The sequence below is a fragment of the Grampus griseus genome (genome assembly GCF_964374135.1).
Source record: "Grampus griseus genome assembly, chromosome: 7".
NCBI classification, from domain to species: Eukaryota; Metazoa; Chordata; class Mammalia; order Artiodactyla; family Delphinidae; genus Grampus; species Grampus griseus.
Window position 1 is genome coordinate 97971189 of NC_139001.1, and position 20092 is coordinate 97991280.

A 20092-nucleotide genomic window follows, 5' to 3' on the forward strand; every position below is an offset into this window, starting at 1 on the left:
TTGAGATCCTGTTTTAACAACTTTCTTTCCACCCCCTCTTTTTTCTTTCTTTTTTTTTAAACTTGGAAGCCAAGAAGAATGGGTGGAAGGTGAATAAACGTTTTTCTTTTTGATCCAGCAACTTGTGCGTAGAACTTTTAATTACAGAAGAGATAATTCAGCAAGATATGCACTGAGACAGAATTGTATTTTAATTTATTGATGACAAAGACAAGATTTTATTTGAGTTTTAACTGTTGGCCGATAATTAAGCCAAATGTTTATAAACGAGTAAAATAAGGATTGAAATAAGAAAGACGTTCAATCTCTGTGTGAAGATAGGAAGAAAGTAGACTAATATTTAGGAAACAAGAGGCTTGTCCCTGCTGAGTGATGTTGAGCAAGTTATTACCATTATTTTTCTTATTTATGGTAGATTTAGTAAATATCGTGGAAAATCTACTGTCATTCAAGAGGTTGTCTCTGTTTATATAAAATGAAATAAAGTATTAGAAATTGGCTTTCATCACTTATTATTTCAGAATTTGTGACTTCTTCACACCTATTTTTTTCACATAAAGCTCTCCCCAGGTCAGAAGTAATATTGCTGCTTTCTTGGGTTCAGCATCCAATAGGTTTTCACAAAGACAACTCTTAATTAGGCGTTAAGACTCCTCTTCATTTCAGATCATTTCCCTGAATGTAAATAAGTCCTAGTGGAAAAAGGATGCTGCTTTTACAGTCACGAAAATGGTTTAATCCTAATTCCCTGTCCAACTAACCGTGATCCCGTAAGTAAGCCATTCAACCTTTCTGGACCTTGGCTTTCTCCTCTAACACAGAGATATAATGATACTTTAAAAGTGCATTATAATGATTAATAGACGTGAGAGGTCTTTGACAAGTTAAAAGTACTATTTAATTTTATTATCATGAATAACATAAGATACGTGAAAATATAGGGAACAGACTTTGCTTTCTTGGCTGGATGCGCGAAGAGATGGCTTGAGTAAATGTATAGTCACAAATCATTCTCTGCGCACTCATAATCGGGGTCTACCGTCTTCTCGAAATCCTGAATGGGTCCTGGTGCCATCCCCTGTGAAGGCAGAATTTCCCCAGTTATCATCCGGGTTTGGATTGGCCCAGTTCATCCGCAGTGTCTTTACTCTTCCGCTAAGTGGTGATGCGCCATATGAGTAGTTGGCATTCTGAACCACGCTACCTTGGTTACTGTAAGGGTCTTGTCACTTCTGGGAATTCAGAGGCCTCCTAGAGCCCCTAATTTGTCTCGCTAGAAGCCCTAGTGAGAGAGAGATGCTGGGTCAGCCTGCTTCCCCCGACACATCTCCTAAACTAGGATTATATTGAGTCACTAAAATACATGCTTCAGGATGGGACTTGAAAAGACAGCCGACTCAGGTTCTCGGCGTGAGAGCACTGTGTTCATTGTGTTTAGTTCGGGCAGCCTGCTCTCAGAGTTCTGGTCCGTGAATCCTCACGGATGAGTCCCAAGGATAAGGCCATTCGAACATAGTTTGAACATACACAGTCAGTGCCTGTTACAGAGTAGGCACTTAATATTTTTTAAAATGAATTAACAAGGGATTCATATAATAATGTCTACTGAGTACCTACTTTATCTGTAATTGAGGGAAGTACATAAATATATGACATGATTCTATATCAAATATTGTAATTTACTTCAGAAGACAAAGCATGCATACATGAAATCTTTGAGTATTAAAGTGGAGAGGTTTTTTTTTTCTTTTTTTTTAAAACATCTTTATTGGGGTATAATTGCTTTACAATGGTGTGTTAGTTTCTGCTTTATAACAAAGTGAATCAGTTATACATATACATATGTTCCCATATGTCTTCCCTCTTGCGTCTCCCTCCCTCCCACCCTCCCTATCCCACCCCTCCAGGCTGTCACAAAGCACCCAGCCAATATCCCTGTGCCATGCGGCTGCTTCCCACTAGCTATCTACCTTACTACGTTTGTTAGTGTGTATATGTCCATGACTCTCTCTCGCCCTGTCACAGCTCACCCTTCCCCCTCCCCATAACCTCAAGTCCGTTCTCTAGTAGGTCTGCGTCTTTATTCCTGCCTTACCCCTAGGTTCTTCATGACATTTTTTTTTCTTAAATTCCATATATATGTGTTAGCATACAGTATTTGTCTTTTTCTTTCTGACTTACTTCACTCTGTATGACAGACTCTAGGTCTATCCACCTCATTACAAATAGCTCAATTTTGTTTCTTTTTCTGGCTGAGTAATATTCCATTGTGTATATGTGCCACATCTTCTTTATCCATTCATCCGATGATGGGCACTTAGGTTGTTTCCATCTCTGGGCTATTGTAAACAGAGCTGCAGTGAACATTTTGGTACATGACTCCTTTTGAATTTTGGTTTTCTCAGGGTAAAGTGGAGAGTTTTTAAGTGATAGAATGAATGATTTCAAGTATAGGACTCAGGCTTCCCTGGTGGCGCAGTGGTTGAGAGTCCGCCTGCCAATGCAGGGGACACGGGTTCGTACCCTGGTCTGGGAAGATCCCACATGCTGCGGAGCAGCTGCGCCCGTGAGCCATGGCCGCTGAGCCTGCGCGTCCGGAGCCTGTGCTCCGCAACGGGAGAGGCCACAACAGTGAGAGGCCCGCATACCGCAAAAAAAAAAAAAAAAAAAAAAGTGTAGGGCTGTAAGAATTCATAGAAGTAGGGGACTAATAAAGAAGTCTCTTAGGAAGTGAAACTTGAGGTGGATTTTGAAAGATGGATGGCCCATGAGAAGGTGAAAGGGTGTTGGCATTCCAAGAAGTAGTAACAGCCTGAGACAATGTCTGGAAATGGAAATGGGTGTGTGTGTTTTACTCTTTACTTTTGGGTTTGGGGGAGGGGGTTGGGAAGGGGAAGGGTTTGAAGTGGGTATTTAAAATACAATTATAGCATACAATATATATTATAATATAACCTATAGAGTTACTCATAAATGTGCACTAAGATGTATTTGTAAAGATATTTCTTAATTCAAATAGCAAACTTTTTTGAAGTAATTTAAATTCCATCAGCAAGGGAATGGTTAAATAATTTGTGGTGCCTTCACATCATGGAATATTAGGAAGCAGTTGGAAAAAAGTAGATCTTTGTGTGCTGACATAGAAAGACCACCATGGAAAGACATAACAGTGTATTAATGCTGAAAATGGATTCATGTAGGATTTGTCAACTTTGAAAACTGATTTTAAAAAGTCAAAGTGGTATTTCAGGAAACTTACTGGGGTGACACTGTGTCAAACTGAAAGTGAAAAGGGATGTTGGGAGATGTTTGCATGTGTACATAGTAGGCCAAGGATAGAGACCTGAATGGTAAAGAGAGAGAGAAGCCAAAGCCATTCTGCAGAACGATCGCAAAGGACTTCATGACAGATTCTTAATATAGGGGATGAAGGAGAGAGAAGAGAAAAGAGATTTCCAGGTTTAAGTTTAGGGAATAATATACTTAAGAATGATTTCTACTAACTGGAACAGACCCATGTTAATAGGAAACATTTCTTAAAGAAATCATTTATTCATTTATCTATCTACCTGTCTATTTACTTATTTATTTTTGCTTGTTTTTCAGGATGGAAGAAACAGTACGAAATCTACTGCAGAGTCAAGGACCTCCAGAACAGAAAAAAGAAGAAACTGTTAATATAATGGTCTATCAGGTACACCACGTGTCTTGCTCTCGGCTGGATACTGGTTGGCTTGTTTTGCTTGGATTTCTCTAGCTCTGTCCTCCCTAACCTGGAGATAAATAAACTAGGATGGTCCAGACCCCAGTGCTGGGAGCCACACCAGTCACCTCTGTTACCAGTCACCTCTGTTTGAGGAATACTGTACACATTCATTTAACTCCTTCATTTCTTGTACTTTGTGAAAGGAATTGTAGGTTTGGTTGTAGGAAGGTGCAAAAAATACGTTTATAGAGATGCAGAGAGACCGATAGAAGTATCGCGGTACTCTGTGGTCAAGGTTGTAAGAGAGGCATGTACAGCATTCTCTGGAACACAGGAGAGGCGCTGACTCTTCCTGCCCAGGGAAGGTAAAGAATACCTCCCAGAGATCTGACATTTAAGGTGGACCTGAGGGGTAGAGAATACGAGAAAGAACGTTCCAGGCAGAGGGAAGCCTAGGTAAAGGGGCAGTGGTATGCATGTGCATGGCAGGCTCCTGGAGAGTAAGAAGCTCACGGACACTGCATCATGGCTGGTGAGATGACAAGTTTGATGGTGAGATGACAAGTTTGATGGTGAGACTGAGGGGACATGGAAGAGCTGGCCGAGGTTATGCCTGTCTTCTCAGCTCATGGGTGTGGTCTTGCTCCTCAGGCCATGTGGAGTCTACAGAGGTCCAGAGAGAGTCAGTGGTCAATGCACTACCAAGTTGTCTTTTTTTCTTTTTTTAATTAATTAACTTTTTTGGTTGCACCGCATGGCACATGGGATCTTAGTTCCCCGACCAGGGATCGAACCTGCGCCCCCTGTATTGGAAGTGCGGAGTCTTAACCACGGGACTGCCAGGGAAGTCCCAACAAATGATCTTCTGATAGCCCTTATCCCACGTTGTTTTAACATTAGTGAAGTGACCAGGCTGGGAAGCAGGGCATCTAATCTGAGCATGACCCAAGTTGGCCATACAGATGAGAAGGCTCTGACAGCAGAAAGAGCCCAGGCACTCTATCTAGATCAATGTGGGACTTTCATTGAAGAGCACTGAAAATCACAAATAGGCACCCAATGTCCACTGCACGACTATGCATAGGGGGCTTTCAAAAGCTAAAGAAGGAAAGGAAGTGGGCCAAAATTTAAGCTGATCACTGGGCAGCCCTAGGTTTTGGCTAGCTAAAGAGCATGTGGGTGTGGGGAGGCAATCCTAGGAATCTGGCTGGTAAAGATCGTTTCACACTAGCGTCCCTGAATTCACGGGTTCTGGGCTCTGCAACCCCACTTGTGATGACAAAGATCGAGAGGAATCTGACAATAAAAGTCACAGTATCATATAAAGTTAAGAAATCTAGATAGAATTAACCTTAAGAAGTCTATGTCCTAAATCGTTGATTCTTGAGACATCTACAGAACTACAGTATGACAACGGGGACAACTGTTCTCTGTCTCCAGTGAAAGCAGTATAACGAGTTGACTTAAGCCTCCTTGGAGGAGATAAAAGTTAGCTCCATAGGGACTTCACTGGCTGTCCAGTGGTTAAGACTTCACCTTCCAGTGCAGGGGGTGTGGGTTCAATCCCTGGTCGGGGAGCTAAGATCCCACAGGCCTCGTGTCCAAAAAACCAAAACATAAAACAGAAGCAATATTGTAACAAACTCAATACTTTAAAAATGGTCCACCTCAAAAAAAATCTTGAAAACAAAGTTAGCTCCATAACAACAGTAGAAAAACTCTCAAATGCATTTCTCAGGAAAAGGTTTAGATTCTTCTTGAGGTGGCCTTCACATAGGAAAGGCATGCCCGGCTTTTCCTGATGTGTGGTCGCCTACGGTAAGGATAAGTATTTAAGTCCTCCTAGCTCTGAATCTTTCCTAGGTATTACATTTGCTTTGGCAGAAAATTGATGTATAAGTAAAAACTCAGACTTGACTCTGTATTAAACGGTTCTGTTTAGCCTTAAAGAGTCATATGAACCTGAAATGTCAGGCTTCTGTCCCCACTCACAGGTAACACCAGGCTTTAATTAGAACTAAGTAATTCAGCATCCCTCCTGTGCTTTTTCCAGTCTCCTCATTGTGGCTCTGTTTCACCAAGTTCTTATTTTCTTTTCATCATTCTTTGCTAATCTCTTCACACACTCGTTAGCCAAAACCATGGTATACACTCTTATCATCAGAATTCGTTTTGTGAAACCGGAAGCCTCTTAGAAAAACAGAGACTTTTAAAAATGTGTTTTCCAACTATTTCCTCTTAATCACCCAGTCTATTAGATTTGGGGGATCAGCTCTTCTCTCTAGAGTGGAGACAGTTACTGATGTGAATTCATGCTACACGGAAGGGATTTTTCAGCCATTGCTCTCATTGGCCTCAGGCTCATTATCTGGAAAATTGGAGAGAGATTTGGGTTGCATGAACCATAAAGCGTCGTTTGTACATTCAACAGCTATTTATTGAGTTTTTATTGTGGACTAGGCACAACGTTGTCCTCTGGGGATTCAAGACATGAGAATAGAGAGAAGGGTGGCACTGAGTCCCAGGGAGGTCCGTCACCTCAGTCATCCTAGTGTTCTAAATATGGCGAACAGTAGGAAAATCGGCTGTGCAAGATGTATGTGGTGAAACCAGTGGAGTGCATAGTTAACACTTCCTGAAGCCGAAGTCTTTGTTTTGGGTAAGAGCTGGGAAATGTATTGCTTCACAATATGGAGGGGTATTAGCACACCTGACTCAGATTTTCCAACTATAAGATTTCTCTGACAGGAACCAGAGGCCCGTGCAAAGCTGAGACCCACAGGAAAGCCAGAGTGGGTTTTACTTTCCATCATGGAAGTGTTTGTTCTGAGGCTTTTATCATCGAGTTAATAACAGTAGAGTAACAGCTTTCTGAGTTCCAGGCCCGTGCTAATTGCCAAGCATGCATGTGAAGGGTGGTCATAGTTTGTTCAAGGGGCGTGTTCCTGAAGACTTCTCAGAGTTGGTTACTTGTATCGTTTAGAGCTTGTGTAATTTCACCTGGACCAGCTCAAAGGTCAGTAGGTGTTTCTGTTCAGCAGCTGAGACAGACCTGCCCTGCGGCTGTCAGTGGTCTCACGGGCTTTGTCACTGTGCACTTCTTGACTCTCTGTAATTTGGAGGGTTTTCATCATTTCAAGGTTTGGGCATGAAGTGACATTAATGCCATTTTTATGTGACTGCAGTTTCCAATGTGTCTGGTTCAGAGCCCCGTTGACTGTGACTAGACTGTAGCTCATTTGGTCCCCACAACTGTGCAGGAAGTCCTGTCACTATCCTCACGTTAGTGAGGATGGACGGGCACGTAGGCTCCCAGAGGTGACCTCTTGCCCAAAGGTGCAGCCTGGAAGTAGCTTAGAAGGGATTCGAACTGTAGTCAGTCTGACTCCATGGCCTCGACTCTTTATGTGGAGAATTTCTGGAGAGATGAACTGATGGTGCCCAAGTTATGTAGCTAGATATCATCTAAGTTGGGACTTGAACCTAGGCGAGCTCTCTCCATTCATTCATCCGTCCATTCATTTGCTCATTCATTCATTCAAATGACAGTTATTCATTTACTTTTGGACCTACGTATGTTAGATTCCTATTGCTGCTGTAACAAACTTAATGGCTTGAAACCACACAAATTTATTCTCTTATAATTGTGGAGGTCAGAAGTCTAAAATCACTGTACTGGCGGGGCTGCGTTCTTCCAGAGGCTTCAGGACAGAATTATTTCCTTGCCTTTTCTAGATCCTAGCATTCTTTGGCTTTTGGCCCTTTCTTCCATTCTCAAAATACATCACTTCAGACTCTGGTTCCATTGTCATTTCTCCTTTTTCGGAGTTTGACTCTCCTCCCTCCCTCTTATAGAGAGACTGTGATTACATTGGGCCCATCCCCATGATCCAGGATTATCTCCCCATCTCGAGATATTTCACTTAATCACATCTGCAAAGTCTCTTTGGCCATAGAAGGTAAGGTAACATATTCACAGGTTTTGGGGATTAAGTAGGATGTGGACATCTAGGCGAGGGACGTTGTTCTGTCTATCACACTAAGTAACGCATGAACCCAGCAGGCTGGCAGTACCTAGCCGATGCCAAGCTAAGTGCTGGAGATACAAAGAGGCCTTTTCCTGGAAAGCTCAGTTTATAGGATGCTGGAAATTGGGGAGGGAAGGCAGATAATTAATTGAATATATGCAACAATGTGATAGGAGCCCACAAAGCAGCTTGCACAAGTTCTGGGAACAGAAAGGAAGATGCCACCAAACCTACTGCACTGCTCTCTCCAGAGACTCTTCTCCTGCCTAGGACTTCCTTTCAACAATCCTTTAACCTTTTCTTTTAGTCTCTGTTGTCATGGACTCAAGAGTCGGGCACCCCACAGCCTGCCTTTCTCAGAACATCTTATATCCCTGGTATTTTAATATAACCATCATACTGTCACGACACATATGTTTGGTGCTTTACAGTTTTCAAAGTGCTTACACAAAATGGATCTCATTTGTTCATTTCAACAGCCTCTAAATTAGATATTAACCTGCTCATTCTTAAGGATGAGTCTCAAAGAGGACTGTTTCAACTCTGGCAAATGCTAAGTGGTAGAACTAGAAATAAATCTCAGACTTCCCTAAGTGAGATACATAGAGTGAAACTGATCAATTATCAGTGGGATAATCGGATGGTGGAGCCTAACTTCCCAGCTCACAAAATCCTTGTCTCAAAATACAAAAGTAAGTGAAAGGAAACTGAAATCAATTAATAAGCCATATAATGTTTGTGCCTGACATTTCTTCTGTGGGAGAGACAAGCCCATGAGTAAGAGAAATATTGCTAATATACGGAGGGAAAGTGATATACCTAACACCCAGGATAGGTTCCTTTCATTATGGGAAAATAAAAGACCTCAAAGGATTGTCTGCAGAGGAGACTGAAAAAGGAGAACCATCTTCCATTTCCCTCTTGCTCTGTTTCTTTCTCTAGCTCATTCTTTCTAGGTATTTGGGGGGTTCTTCTGTATCATGTGATACATTCTTGAAGCCCAGGTTACCATTTCATTTAGTTGAGTAGTTAGGAAACATGTTAGAAAAAACATTCATGATTCGATATGAACGGGGGCAGTTCAGCGTCAATGAAATGGAGCAGCTAGTTGAGAGGACGATACGCCTTCAGCTTCATCTGTCAAAATATTTCAACACAGGCAACCAAAGATACAGAGAATCATAACACTAATGATAGATTACCCATTAAAGTCCTCTTGTGTCTGTAGCTACCTTTTGTGCTGCTTTGCTGTAGCTGATAGATTTCCTCTTGTCTCTGCTTTTCTCTATGGAACATGAATTGAACCCATTAGCTTTATTTATTTGGAAAGAAAAAAGTGGACAGATAAATGGAAGCACTCGTGAGGGGGAAAAACACCTGCATGTGGTACAGCTTCTGCCACTAGCGAGACTTTTGGCCTCAGACTGTCACTTAAACTCTCTGGGTTCCTCCTTTCTTTTGTATTTGTGATTGAAGAGGTTTTGGATTACTTTAGGGACCACAAACACAAAAACCTACAATTGCCAAATAATGTAAATGGTTAAAGTAGGCCAGGTATGAGAACAATTGTGTGTCCTCTGGGGGGTTACATTCTATTTTTCCGCTTTTGATAAGGAAATAGGTACAGAGAGATGTGGTGTTTGCTTGTTTTTTGTTTGTTATTCAAAGGCAAAAGTCTTGCTTTTTAAAACCATGCAGTCGCAACCTACACTTGGTTTAATTCCAAAGGGCAGTAGGGAGTGGTGGAGACTATGGCAGACTGACCGAAGAGCCTCTGTCCAGTCTGAAGGCAGCAGTCACAGCCCCACTGCAGCAGATCCAGATGACTCAGAATGCACACTGGTGTGGACAGACGGCCATACATTTCAAAAGAAGATGAAAGTTCAAGTTTTTATGAGCAGTTTCTTAGTCCGTAAATACTGGCTTATTGTTTTTATACATGGATTAAATAAAACACGTGCTAGACTCAGGGCAACAACCGTCCGCACAGAAAGAGGATTTCGAGTGGTTTTTTCTTGCTCTTAGAACTCTGGGATTTTGATGCTTCTGTGCAGTCCCGTGAGGCCTGGTCTACACAAAATGCAGCATGGAGCACATCACCCTACCGTGCTGTGCCCCCTGTACCACCCCAGGCCCCCCTTCTGACATGCGCTGAGCAGCTGCTATGTACTGGTCAGAGTCCAGTCATTTCACAAGTGTGAGCTCACTGAATTTTCACAAGAACCATTTGAAATGTCTCCATTTTACAAAAGAGGAAACTGAGGTACAGAGCTGTTAGATTGCCTGCCCAGAGTCACACATCACCAGTGTTGGGTTCCTCAAGTGACTTGGCACCCTTTAGGCAGGCAGAGTAGGTCTCCACAAAGATGGAGTGCAGGAACTTTGTCAGGAGGTGCAGTGTGTCATTGTCCCAGAGAGGTTGACATAGTACACAGCCCTGTTGTAACGGTGTCCACAGTCAGCTCTCTTCACCCCTTTACTCTTCCCATCTTCGTGGAGAGCCCTGCCTGAGCTGTGTAGCTTCCGAACCCAGCTCCATCTCTTCTAATGATGCCCTAAGCTCAGTTATTGATCTCTTAGCCTGTGTTTAAAGCAGTACGGTCTGATACCCAAGTAATTTCCATTCCAAGTGAACTAATTGAAAATCAAAATGACTTTTTCCTTAAATAGTTCCTTAAAAGTAGTCTCAGATGTGATTAAGCAGGTGATGCTTGGGGAAAGGGCACCTTTCTAGTCATCCTAAAATCTGTCAATCATCATATCCAGATTCTTTTATGTACACAGAAAACATGTGACGTAGGCTGGGGCCTTCCTCATTGAAGCCCAAGTCATGCCTAGCAGAGATATTACTTTATTTCATAAATTAGAATTTTTTAAGTTGAAGTATAGTTGATTTACAATGTTGCTTTAGTTTCACGTGTACAGCAAAGTGAGTATATATATGTATATATGTGTATATATATACATATATATATATACATGTATATATAACTTCTTTTTCAGATTCCTTTTCCTTATAGGTTATTACAAAATATTGAGTATAGTTCCCTGTGCTATACAGTAGCTCCTTGTTGGTTATCTATTTTTTATATAGTAGTGTATATGTTAATCCTAAACTCCTAATTTACCCCTCTCCTCCCCTTCCCTCTTTGGTAACCATAAGTTTTTTTTCTATGTCTGTGGGTCTTTTTCTGTTTTGTATATAAGTTCATTTGTATCATTTGTTTTTAGATTCCACATACAAGTGATTTTATATGATATTTGTCTTTCTCTGTCTGACATACTTCACATAATCTCTAGACCCATCCATGTTGCTGCAAATGACATTATTTCATTCTTTTTTATGACTGTGTAGTATTCCATTGTATATATGTACCACATCTTCTTTATCCTTTATCCATTTATCTGTTGCTGGACATCTAGGTTGCTTCCATGTCTTGGCTATTGTAAATAGTGCTGCTGTGAACATTGGGGTGCATGTATCTTTTCAAATTATGGTTTTCAAATTATATACCCAGGAGTGGAATTAATGGATCATATTGGTAGTTCTGTTTTTAGTTTAAGGAACCTCCATACTGTTCTCCATAGTGGCTGCACCAATTTACATTCCCACCAGCAGTGTAGGAGAGTTCCTTTTCCTCCACACCATCTCCAGCATTTATTATTTGTAGATTTTTTGATGATGGCTGTTCTGACCAGTGTGAGGTGATACCTCATTGTAGTTTTGATTTACATTTCTCTAATAATTAGTGATGTTGAGCATCTTTTCATGTGGCTTTTGGCCATCTGGATGTCTTCTTTGGAGAAATGTCTATAAACATTCTTATCAGGCATAGGATTTTTTTTTCTACTTTTAACTTCACCTTCTTTCCCTATAATGACTTAAGTGTATCTTAGGCAAATTCAAAAATGTAAGTGCACTCGAAAGAAAAGTTAGGGTTGAAAAATTAATCACAAAAGATACCTTTCTAAGAAAGCTTTTTAAAATAACAATATTCCTACTATATTTAAAGTGTGAGTTTCCAAGCTTCTAATATAATAGCATTTTTTTTTCTTGAGCATATGTAAATGCAAGACAAAACTGCCATTTGTGGCTCTCAGGAGCGGCAAAGTTCCTGACTCTGTTTCCTGGCTGAGTATCAGAGTCACCTTAGGAAACCTTAATAGATTCAGCTCTCCAGGCACCTTCTTTTATCTCCAGACTTACAATGACCTGTCTTGTTTGGCTGTTTCTGAGTTTGATGGGTCATTTTGATTCCTCTGGTCCACAGATCTGTTGAGGACCAGTGAGGTACTTCAAAACCTATCCAGTCCACCACCCGTTTCCTCGTTTTGCGAAGGAGAAAATGGAGCTGAAGTTCAGCGCGTGCTATACGCATTTCTGCTGCATCTGTACTGATTCTTTCATTCACAATACTTATTTCAGTAAGTGCCCTGGCATTTAATTAGCCGAGAGATCTGAACTCTTGAGAACTCTACAGAGAGCTTGACTGTAATTTATACAGATTGTTCCAAAAAGTGTTTGTTTCTCTTTTTTTACCTAAACAAAATGTGGTGAACAAATGGGAATCAATAGGTCAGCAGTGAGTACATTCCCTGAGTGCACACCGGTTGGGAAAAATGATCTAAAATTCTGAGTGTTGAGAGAGTGGCTAAGTCTTTACACAGGTATTTATAAAATTCTGATACACGATGGGATGGGAAATATTTTTATTGAGTGCTTTATTTACGTGGCCTGTAATCTGAGGAAGTCTCAAATGCCTTTGATTCTGCTTGAAGAAATTTGGCCTTTTCTCTGAATTGCTGTGAACTTTGAATTGCTGCTGAAGTGGGTAATGGTAATAAAGGGAGTATTTTTATTGTGTGTTAAGTTTTAAAGGACTGAAACTGTTCCTCAAGGAAGCGGTTTTCTTCCTTCCTCTTTCTGTTTAGTTTTAAGCAACATGCTGTCTTCATATAATAAGTTTAGATAAAGGAGGCAGGATTTCTTAAAGCCAAAGTGAGATTCAGTGCAGCCAAAATCATTGTCCTTCATAAAATATTCCTTTTCTCTTGAAAGTATTCTATAAGATGAATGTATGATTTTACACCCTACAGAAATACTTTCCAGAAGTTTTCAAAACAGTCTCTGTTAGCACGCTGACTGAGGACAGGGTTCACCTCTGTAATTCCAAAGTCATACAAAATACTTTGAAAGGAATAGAGGAGTTTCAAATATCACTCAGAGTTTAAATAGTTACCTACATTCTTCTTGGAAATTTTAAATTCCTGGCTTAATAGGTTCTGACCCTTCTTTCTCATTCTCAATTTCTGCCTACATTCTGTGTGCAGACACGAATACGTTTCCTGTTAGATATTTTGACCCAGAGCTGAACTCTTATCAAATAAAAGCAGAATGTGGTCTCTCTGTTAAAGCGTATGTAACCTATGAATAACATGGTGCCCCGAAAACTCACCTTCTCTTCCTACAGGTGAGCTTCTTATTGTCAATGAACATGAACTGCTTTCTTCAGCTCATCTCAGCAGAGGGCCCGGCTTTGTTTTGGAAACCCCAGACGGTGTCTCAGGTCAGGAGGCTGTATGGGTAGAAATCAAAGAACGTTGCCCTTTCGTAATTGTGTCGCTTGGGCAAATAGTTTGGGCACGTCAGATCATATCAGTTATTTCTTCCTCGTAGGAAACAAATGAATTTCAGCAGGGCAAAATCACGATGATATCAATCCTTGAACTTTGATCCTATTTTCTTAACTCACATGAGGCTAAAAAACTAAATTTTATTTTTTTTAGGGCTTAGCTTATCAATGCTTTATGAGATGGAGATAAAATTGTGTGTGGGGGGAAAATGGACAGTGTTGGAATTAGGAAATAATTAAGAAAGAAGTGGAAAGTACCTGCTAGGAAAAAAAAAATCTTTTATTGCTGAGATCTCTCTTATACTGTAACCTTTCAGCTGTGTTGTCCTTACTGATTTTGCACGCACAAGCTAACACAGCATGGCAAGAAGAACCACCAGGTGTGGGGTGAGAGGAAAATGGTCTGGGTAGGGGTCTGCTGTCTGGGTTGAAGCCAATGCAGGGTTCAGGTGTTCACTGGCCTGATAGGCACATCTGAAGAGGCAGGACCACAGCCCTTGCAGGCTTAGAATCTTGTACTTGAGCCTGACAACAGCTTCCAGGCTTGGGAAAAGTAGCCACCTGCCAAGAAAGGACCTTCCTCAGAACTCAACTATAAGACGAGGGTTAGACGATCAGGTTCTCAACCCACCTGTGCCCCAGCCCAGACCAATTCCACAGAGTCTCCAGCAGCTGAGCCTGGGCCCTGGTGAGTTTCAGCAGTTCCCCAGGTGATTCTAATATGTCACTAGGCTTGTGAATCGGTCAACACCTTGATCGGGAAGATCTTTTCTAGCCAGCTCAACTCTGTGAGGAGTGCAGGGAAAAGATTCATAAGGAAGTGTGACTTACAGGGTGAAGGGGAGCTGGAAGGTCAGTGGAGATTCAAGGTTTGTTTTTCTTCCCACTAAGACTTCTGCTGTTGCCTGGAAGGAGAGGTTATCTAATCTAGTTTGCATAAGGTTTATGCCAGCTGTGCCAGGGTCCAAAGGTGGAGGATTTGCAGTCCCCCATGCACTGGGCTGTGTAAACACCTCAGGCTCGGGAAGGATGGAGACAGTGACTGAATACACGTTGTCCCATGCCCGTCCCCCATGCCCGTCTGTTGGCCACTTATTCAAATATAGATGCCAGCAGTGCTCAGTTTTTCTTCTTGGCCCTGTGGAAAAGCTAATTCAGATTAATAAAGGGAAGAAGCAATCTGAGAAAAGGAACGTCGTAGACCATTAAAAAGAACGCCGTGAGCTCTCGGTGGCCCCTCTCCTTCCAGAGACCCCACGTATAACGGATTGTGGCTGGAGAATGCATGAAGGCGAATTTAAGTAAGAAAACGTTTCAGAGTCAGAGAGACCCGGAAGCGGGTCCCATGTTTCTCACTCAATTAGTTTTTGTCATCTCGGGTAACTTAATCGACTTGAGGCTCACTTTTCTCTTCTCTGTAATGGGTAGAATAAGGCTAAACGGAAAGGTTGCTGTTTTCAAAGTGTGTCACTAGACATGGTTTCATCTAACAGTTGGAGATAGTGTATGATAACGTGGATAACACATGTTAAGTATTCAACAAACAGTAGCTATTATTGTTAAACATCTAGCCTTATCTATCTACTCATCTATTCTTTCTCTTCATATACCCAGATGCTTCCTCTTACCCCACCTCACTCTAGCCTACCCTATCGGCTAGCACCACAGAAGGTGTGAAAAACCTAAAGGTTCAAAATTGGAGAAAATGATGAAGCTATGAGAACTGTGGGCATTTCAGCGGGGCTAAACCTAGGATCAGGTCCCCTGACAGGACTGGCCTTTTTGGTGGTATCTTCTCCCATTGTGCAGTCTTGTCATCCCCATACCCTATCTACCAATATTTTCTCACTTAGGTATGTTTCCCTGAAATTCCATCCATTAAAGCATCATTCTATGTAAGAAATAAAGAATTAAGAAGATACGTACTTAAGGGGAGTCCTTCACATGTTAGTGTGACCCAGTTAAATCTGCAGGCTTTGCTCTATCAACCCATCTCAGAAAACTGAAATTTAGAATTTGAGGCTTGGAAGGAAAGGAGACAGGAAAATAATTTTCCTAAAGTAATTTAGGAGCTTATAATCCCCTGTGTTTATTAAGTCTGGGTGAGACTCCACCTTGGAGAGGGGTACCAAGGGAGAAAGGTTTTAGGAAGCAGCATAGGGATACGGAAGGGAAGAGAAAGCCAGCAAAAGCAACGTACAAATTGCAACCATCATTTCTATGGTTTGCTCAGTGCCATATGCACACAAAAAGAGCGAGAAACTTCTTTGTCCTCTCGCCTTCATATGCTCAGGACCCAGACCTCAGGCTGGGACTACCGTAAGAAACCGTTGAGGGCCTGGTATGATCCTAGTGCCATTTACTTTATGCCTTCTGTGGGATGCACCAGGTGTCAAACTGACAAGTTTAAAGGAACTTTTGGAGCAAGCCCATTGAATTGGGGTCTTAAAATGACTTAGATTCTTCCCCTGTTTAAATAAACAGCCAGATATCTGTAGCAATTCATGATGGTTCCATTGTTTTGTAAACTGATCAAAATAGATGTTTTTCCAATTGTGTTCTGTTGGGTTTGCCACCACACCCTAATAAATTTTGTATCTACGCTAAATTAATAAAGTAACGCAGTAAATTCATTTCTCCCCATTAAAGCCAAGCCTATACCTTAGTCTGAATTAGTAAGCTTCTACTGTAAGTGATGATCTGAAAACAATGCCATTGCAAGTGTTCTCCGACAGCCGTTTTTATTTCATTTACAGAATAACTTGTACATATATCCTTAAGGTACTAACTAGGCTGTATTTCTCTTGAGTCATTATGTCTAATTTTTCTAATCCAACTATTAACTGGATTTTTTTCTTCTCTGTGCATTTTTATTACCTCTTCTTCCCTGAGCATTTGCACATCACCATTGGAGGATCAGTAGTGAAAATTGCCACAATAATAATTACTGTGTACAGCTTACACTTTCACAGCATCATCTCATTTGAAACTCATACACTAACCTTTCAAAATAGGAAGGGCAAAAAGTTCAAGTTCACTTTACAGATAGATGAAGAAACTGAGTTCCACAGAGGCAGTTGACTTTAGAAGTGTCATACAGTGTCAGGTCACAGTGGACGTGGTCCTTTGATTCCAAGTCCTGTAGTCTCGTAGGGGTCGTATTAATTACATTCTCTACTAGTGGTTCTCATAGTTGGCTGTGCCTTGGAAGCATCTGGAGAGTTTAAAAAATTGATGATGTCCTGGTTCCATCCCAGGGATTCTGAGTTCATTGATCTGGGATGTGGCTTGGGCATGAGGATTTTTAAATCTCCACAGATCAATTCTAACGTGCAGCTTGGGCTGAGAACCACTGTGCTACAAGGCATTAGATTCAGCTGTATATTTTTCCTTTCTTGCTCATCATGGTGACGGTTCTTCTAACCAGGGTCTTCTTTTCATTAACCTGCCGCCAGCATTTCCCTCAAAGTAGCCAACCTGCTGCCTCATGTTTAGGAAGCATACTGAGCTTCTGGGGAAGGTAGGAGTTGAGTGGGCCCTTGAAAGACATTAAAGTTCAGATAAATGGAAAGGTCCTTTTGTTCTGTGGGTACTCTGATGAGAGACCGCAGAGGATGATGGGTATTCTGGTGAGGTACAGCAGAGGATGATGGGTATTCCAGTGAAGTACAGCAGAGGATTGTGGGTATTCCCATGAGGTAGAGCAGAGGATTGTGGGTACTGTGGTGAGAGAAATCAGAGAATTATGGGTAAACGGAAAGCTTTTAGAGGCCAACAGTATGGGTTCAGATCCTGACTGAGCCACTCACAAGCTATGTAATATTTGAGGATTTACTTAAGCTCTTAGGGCCCTGGAGACCTTCCTCCCAGCCACATTCAGCCCATGAGTTGGTAATGACCTCACTGCTGAGGGGGCAGTGAGGAATCAGAAGGCTGGCTGAGACTTTGGGAGACCATGAGGACGTGCAGCAGGTAGGTGGGTCAGTGAGTTGCTCAGGAAAATGATTGGAGGATAGGGTGGGCCCAGTTCAGAGGCCCGCACCGATGGAGTGAGAGCTAGTGGACATGTCTGGGGAAACAGAAACCCTGCTGGTAGGAAGGCCTTGCTGGAGATGGAAAATTGTTTCACTTGCATAAATAGGAGGGACCCGTGGACACAAAGAAAGAAAGACAAGATTCTAAATTCACTCTAATTAGTGTTGTCTGTTAACTGAGCTTGAGGTCTATTTTCCTTTTTAAAAATGCTAACGAGGACTTCCCTGGTGGCACAGTGGTTGAGAGTCTGCCTGCCAATGCAGGGGACACGGGTTCGAGCCCTGGTCTGGGAGGATCCCACATGCCGCGGAGCAGCTAGGCCCGTGAGCCACAGCTAGTGAGCCTGCGCGTCTGGGGCCTGTGCTCCACAGCAAGAGGCCGCAACAGTGAGAGGCCCGTGCACCGCGATGAAGAGTGGCCCCCCCTTGCCACAACTAGGGAGAGCCCTCGCACAGAAACGAAGACCCAACACAGCAAAAATAAATAAATAAAATAATAATTACATCTGCAAACATCCTTTAAAAAAAAAAATGCTAACGATTAGCAAGTTTCAGAGAGTTACCGAACTAAGACTTTGTCCTTGACATAATGTAAGGCAGAGCCTGGAAGGATAGTGTAAACTTGTCAGAGAGGATGTGGGCAGTCAGGCCCCAGGGCTGCTCCTCGCAATGAGTTCCTCAAACCCCTCTCAGCCCAACAAGTTCAAAACCTTCCACTTGGAGCTGAGTTTCCAGCGTGGCCTGAACCATAATTGCTTCTGACTCTCTTATCGGTGTCTGGGGTCATTCTGGACACGCAAAGCCAGCTGAGTTTGATGGGCTGAGAGACTGAGAAAACTGGGCAGCATCCTTACTGCGTGGCAAGAGCTACAGCCAGAGGGCTTCAGAACTGGTGTCTTTAGTGATAGGAAAAGTCAATAAAGGAATGATCTGGTATCTTGGAGACCAAGGCTGCTTGGAAGGAGTTGGATCATTTCATATTGTATTAGGGTAGCCAAGAGCTTAGGGCATTTTTACCAACTGTTTATTGTGATGTTGCTGTGTACCTGGTAGCCAGCCTCTGTTCTCCGTGATTTTCTAAGGAAGCAGTTGTAGTGTGACACGTGAAGGTCAATCACTGTACAGAGATGAACAGGATAGTTAGCAAGTCTCAGGTGCTCAGAAGGAGGAAAGTTACCTCCAGTATCCAGCTACATCATTTTGCACGTGAGGAAACAATGTCACAGATACCCAAGGGGCTTGATCAAGGCAGCCCTGCCCATGAGTGGCACACCTGGGATGAGAAATCTGCTCAGTAGCTAGTTTTATGCTTCCTCCCTCCCTGCGGCAACAGAAAGTTGCTTAGCACTGAGATGACGGTCGCTGGGATCTAGAAGACTCTTTGTAGGAGTAAGTTGGGTGACCTCTGGGAGAGCCTTTTGTTTCAGGAACCAAAACTTGGCTGGTTCATTATTCTTTAAACGCACAGAGATTTTGCGTGAAGAAAATGCTTGCTCAAGTTTTTTATGCACATTTATATTACTTTTCATATGTATGTGTGTGTGTATATGTATATGTGTGTATATATATATAATATTCTGACTTTCCTAATTGTCTATTAGGATCATGCTTATTTCTTGCAAATTTATCTGAATCTCCTTCTCTATCTCACCAAGATGAATCATCTGGCAGGGTTACAGGTTGTCTTCACCAAGTAGCTCTTTGTCTGTCTACACCCACTGTGGCTGTAGGCAGCTTGTCAGGATGTCCCACTCGATGCCAAAGAAACACCTCAAGTGATAGCTTTCTGCCACTTTCAGGGGTTAGGGATAAGAATAAGAGTTTTAATGTCAAAATGCACACCAGGACAACATTGCTGGCAAGATTTCTTCCGTAAAATGCTCAAACTGTTGGGCCCTATGCTGTGCATTGGGTTTTGCCTGACTAGAGAGAGCAGATATTATGTAAATTATACTAGAAAAAAAAAAGTAATATTCTTGCTTTATCCTTAAGTTCCATTTAGGTGCAAATAAGTGAAGCTGCTCTCTGTTCTGACATGAGCCCCCGAGAGAATTAACTAGATAATCCATCTCTGACTTTCAAAAGTACAACTAATGCACCACATTAGAGCTTTTCTTTTAGGTAACTCCAGGAAGGAGAAAGCAGGGAGGAACTGAGATCTTGATTAGGAGTATGTCTGCGAGTCTCCAGAAATTCCCAGGGCATTTTAGGGTAGACAACTATACGGCTTAAAAGGGCTTCTTTGTGAGGTGCGTGTGCTGGGGCTGTCCCTTAAAGCAGAAACATGCAAAATCTCATTTTCTAGGAGTGGAAATCAATGTAGTGGTGCTTTCACCGTTTATGCAAATGGTTTACCAGTCCATTGCTTTATCTTTCTGGTAGCAAAATTCTGGCTTAAAATATTGATAGTTTTCTGTTGCAAGTACTTAAGAATATTTAAGTAGTTCAGCATTAAGCTTGTGCAGTGTCATCAGAGGTAAATCGGGGCGATGCCATCCCTCATTCAGCGCGATCACATTCAACAACACTGGACATTCATTAAATGTTTTGTGTGCTGTGCAAGGTGTGGTGATGGGGGTGTGATATATAAAACATTCCAACCGCTGAGAGTCTTACATTATAACTGGGACCTACTAAACTGCATATAACATCTGTTTACTGAATTTGGAATGATAACTGCTTCTCCATATG

General features: G+C 41.9%; 1 protein-coding gene across 1 annotated transcript in view; it reads left to right on the forward strand.

Moving 5' to 3' along the window:
- Window positions 1–20092, forward strand: part of NCKAP5 (NCK associated protein 5) — a gene marked incomplete at its 5' end in the record, with an annotated part of 911020 nt that overhangs the window by 581688 nt on the left and 309240 nt on the right. Inside the window, one exon of the mRNA XM_082658819.1 lies at window positions 3607–3694. Coding sequence (XP_082514945.1) covers window positions 3607–3694 — 88 coding nt within the window. The remainder of the gene's footprint in view (window positions 1–3606; window positions 3695–20092) is intronic.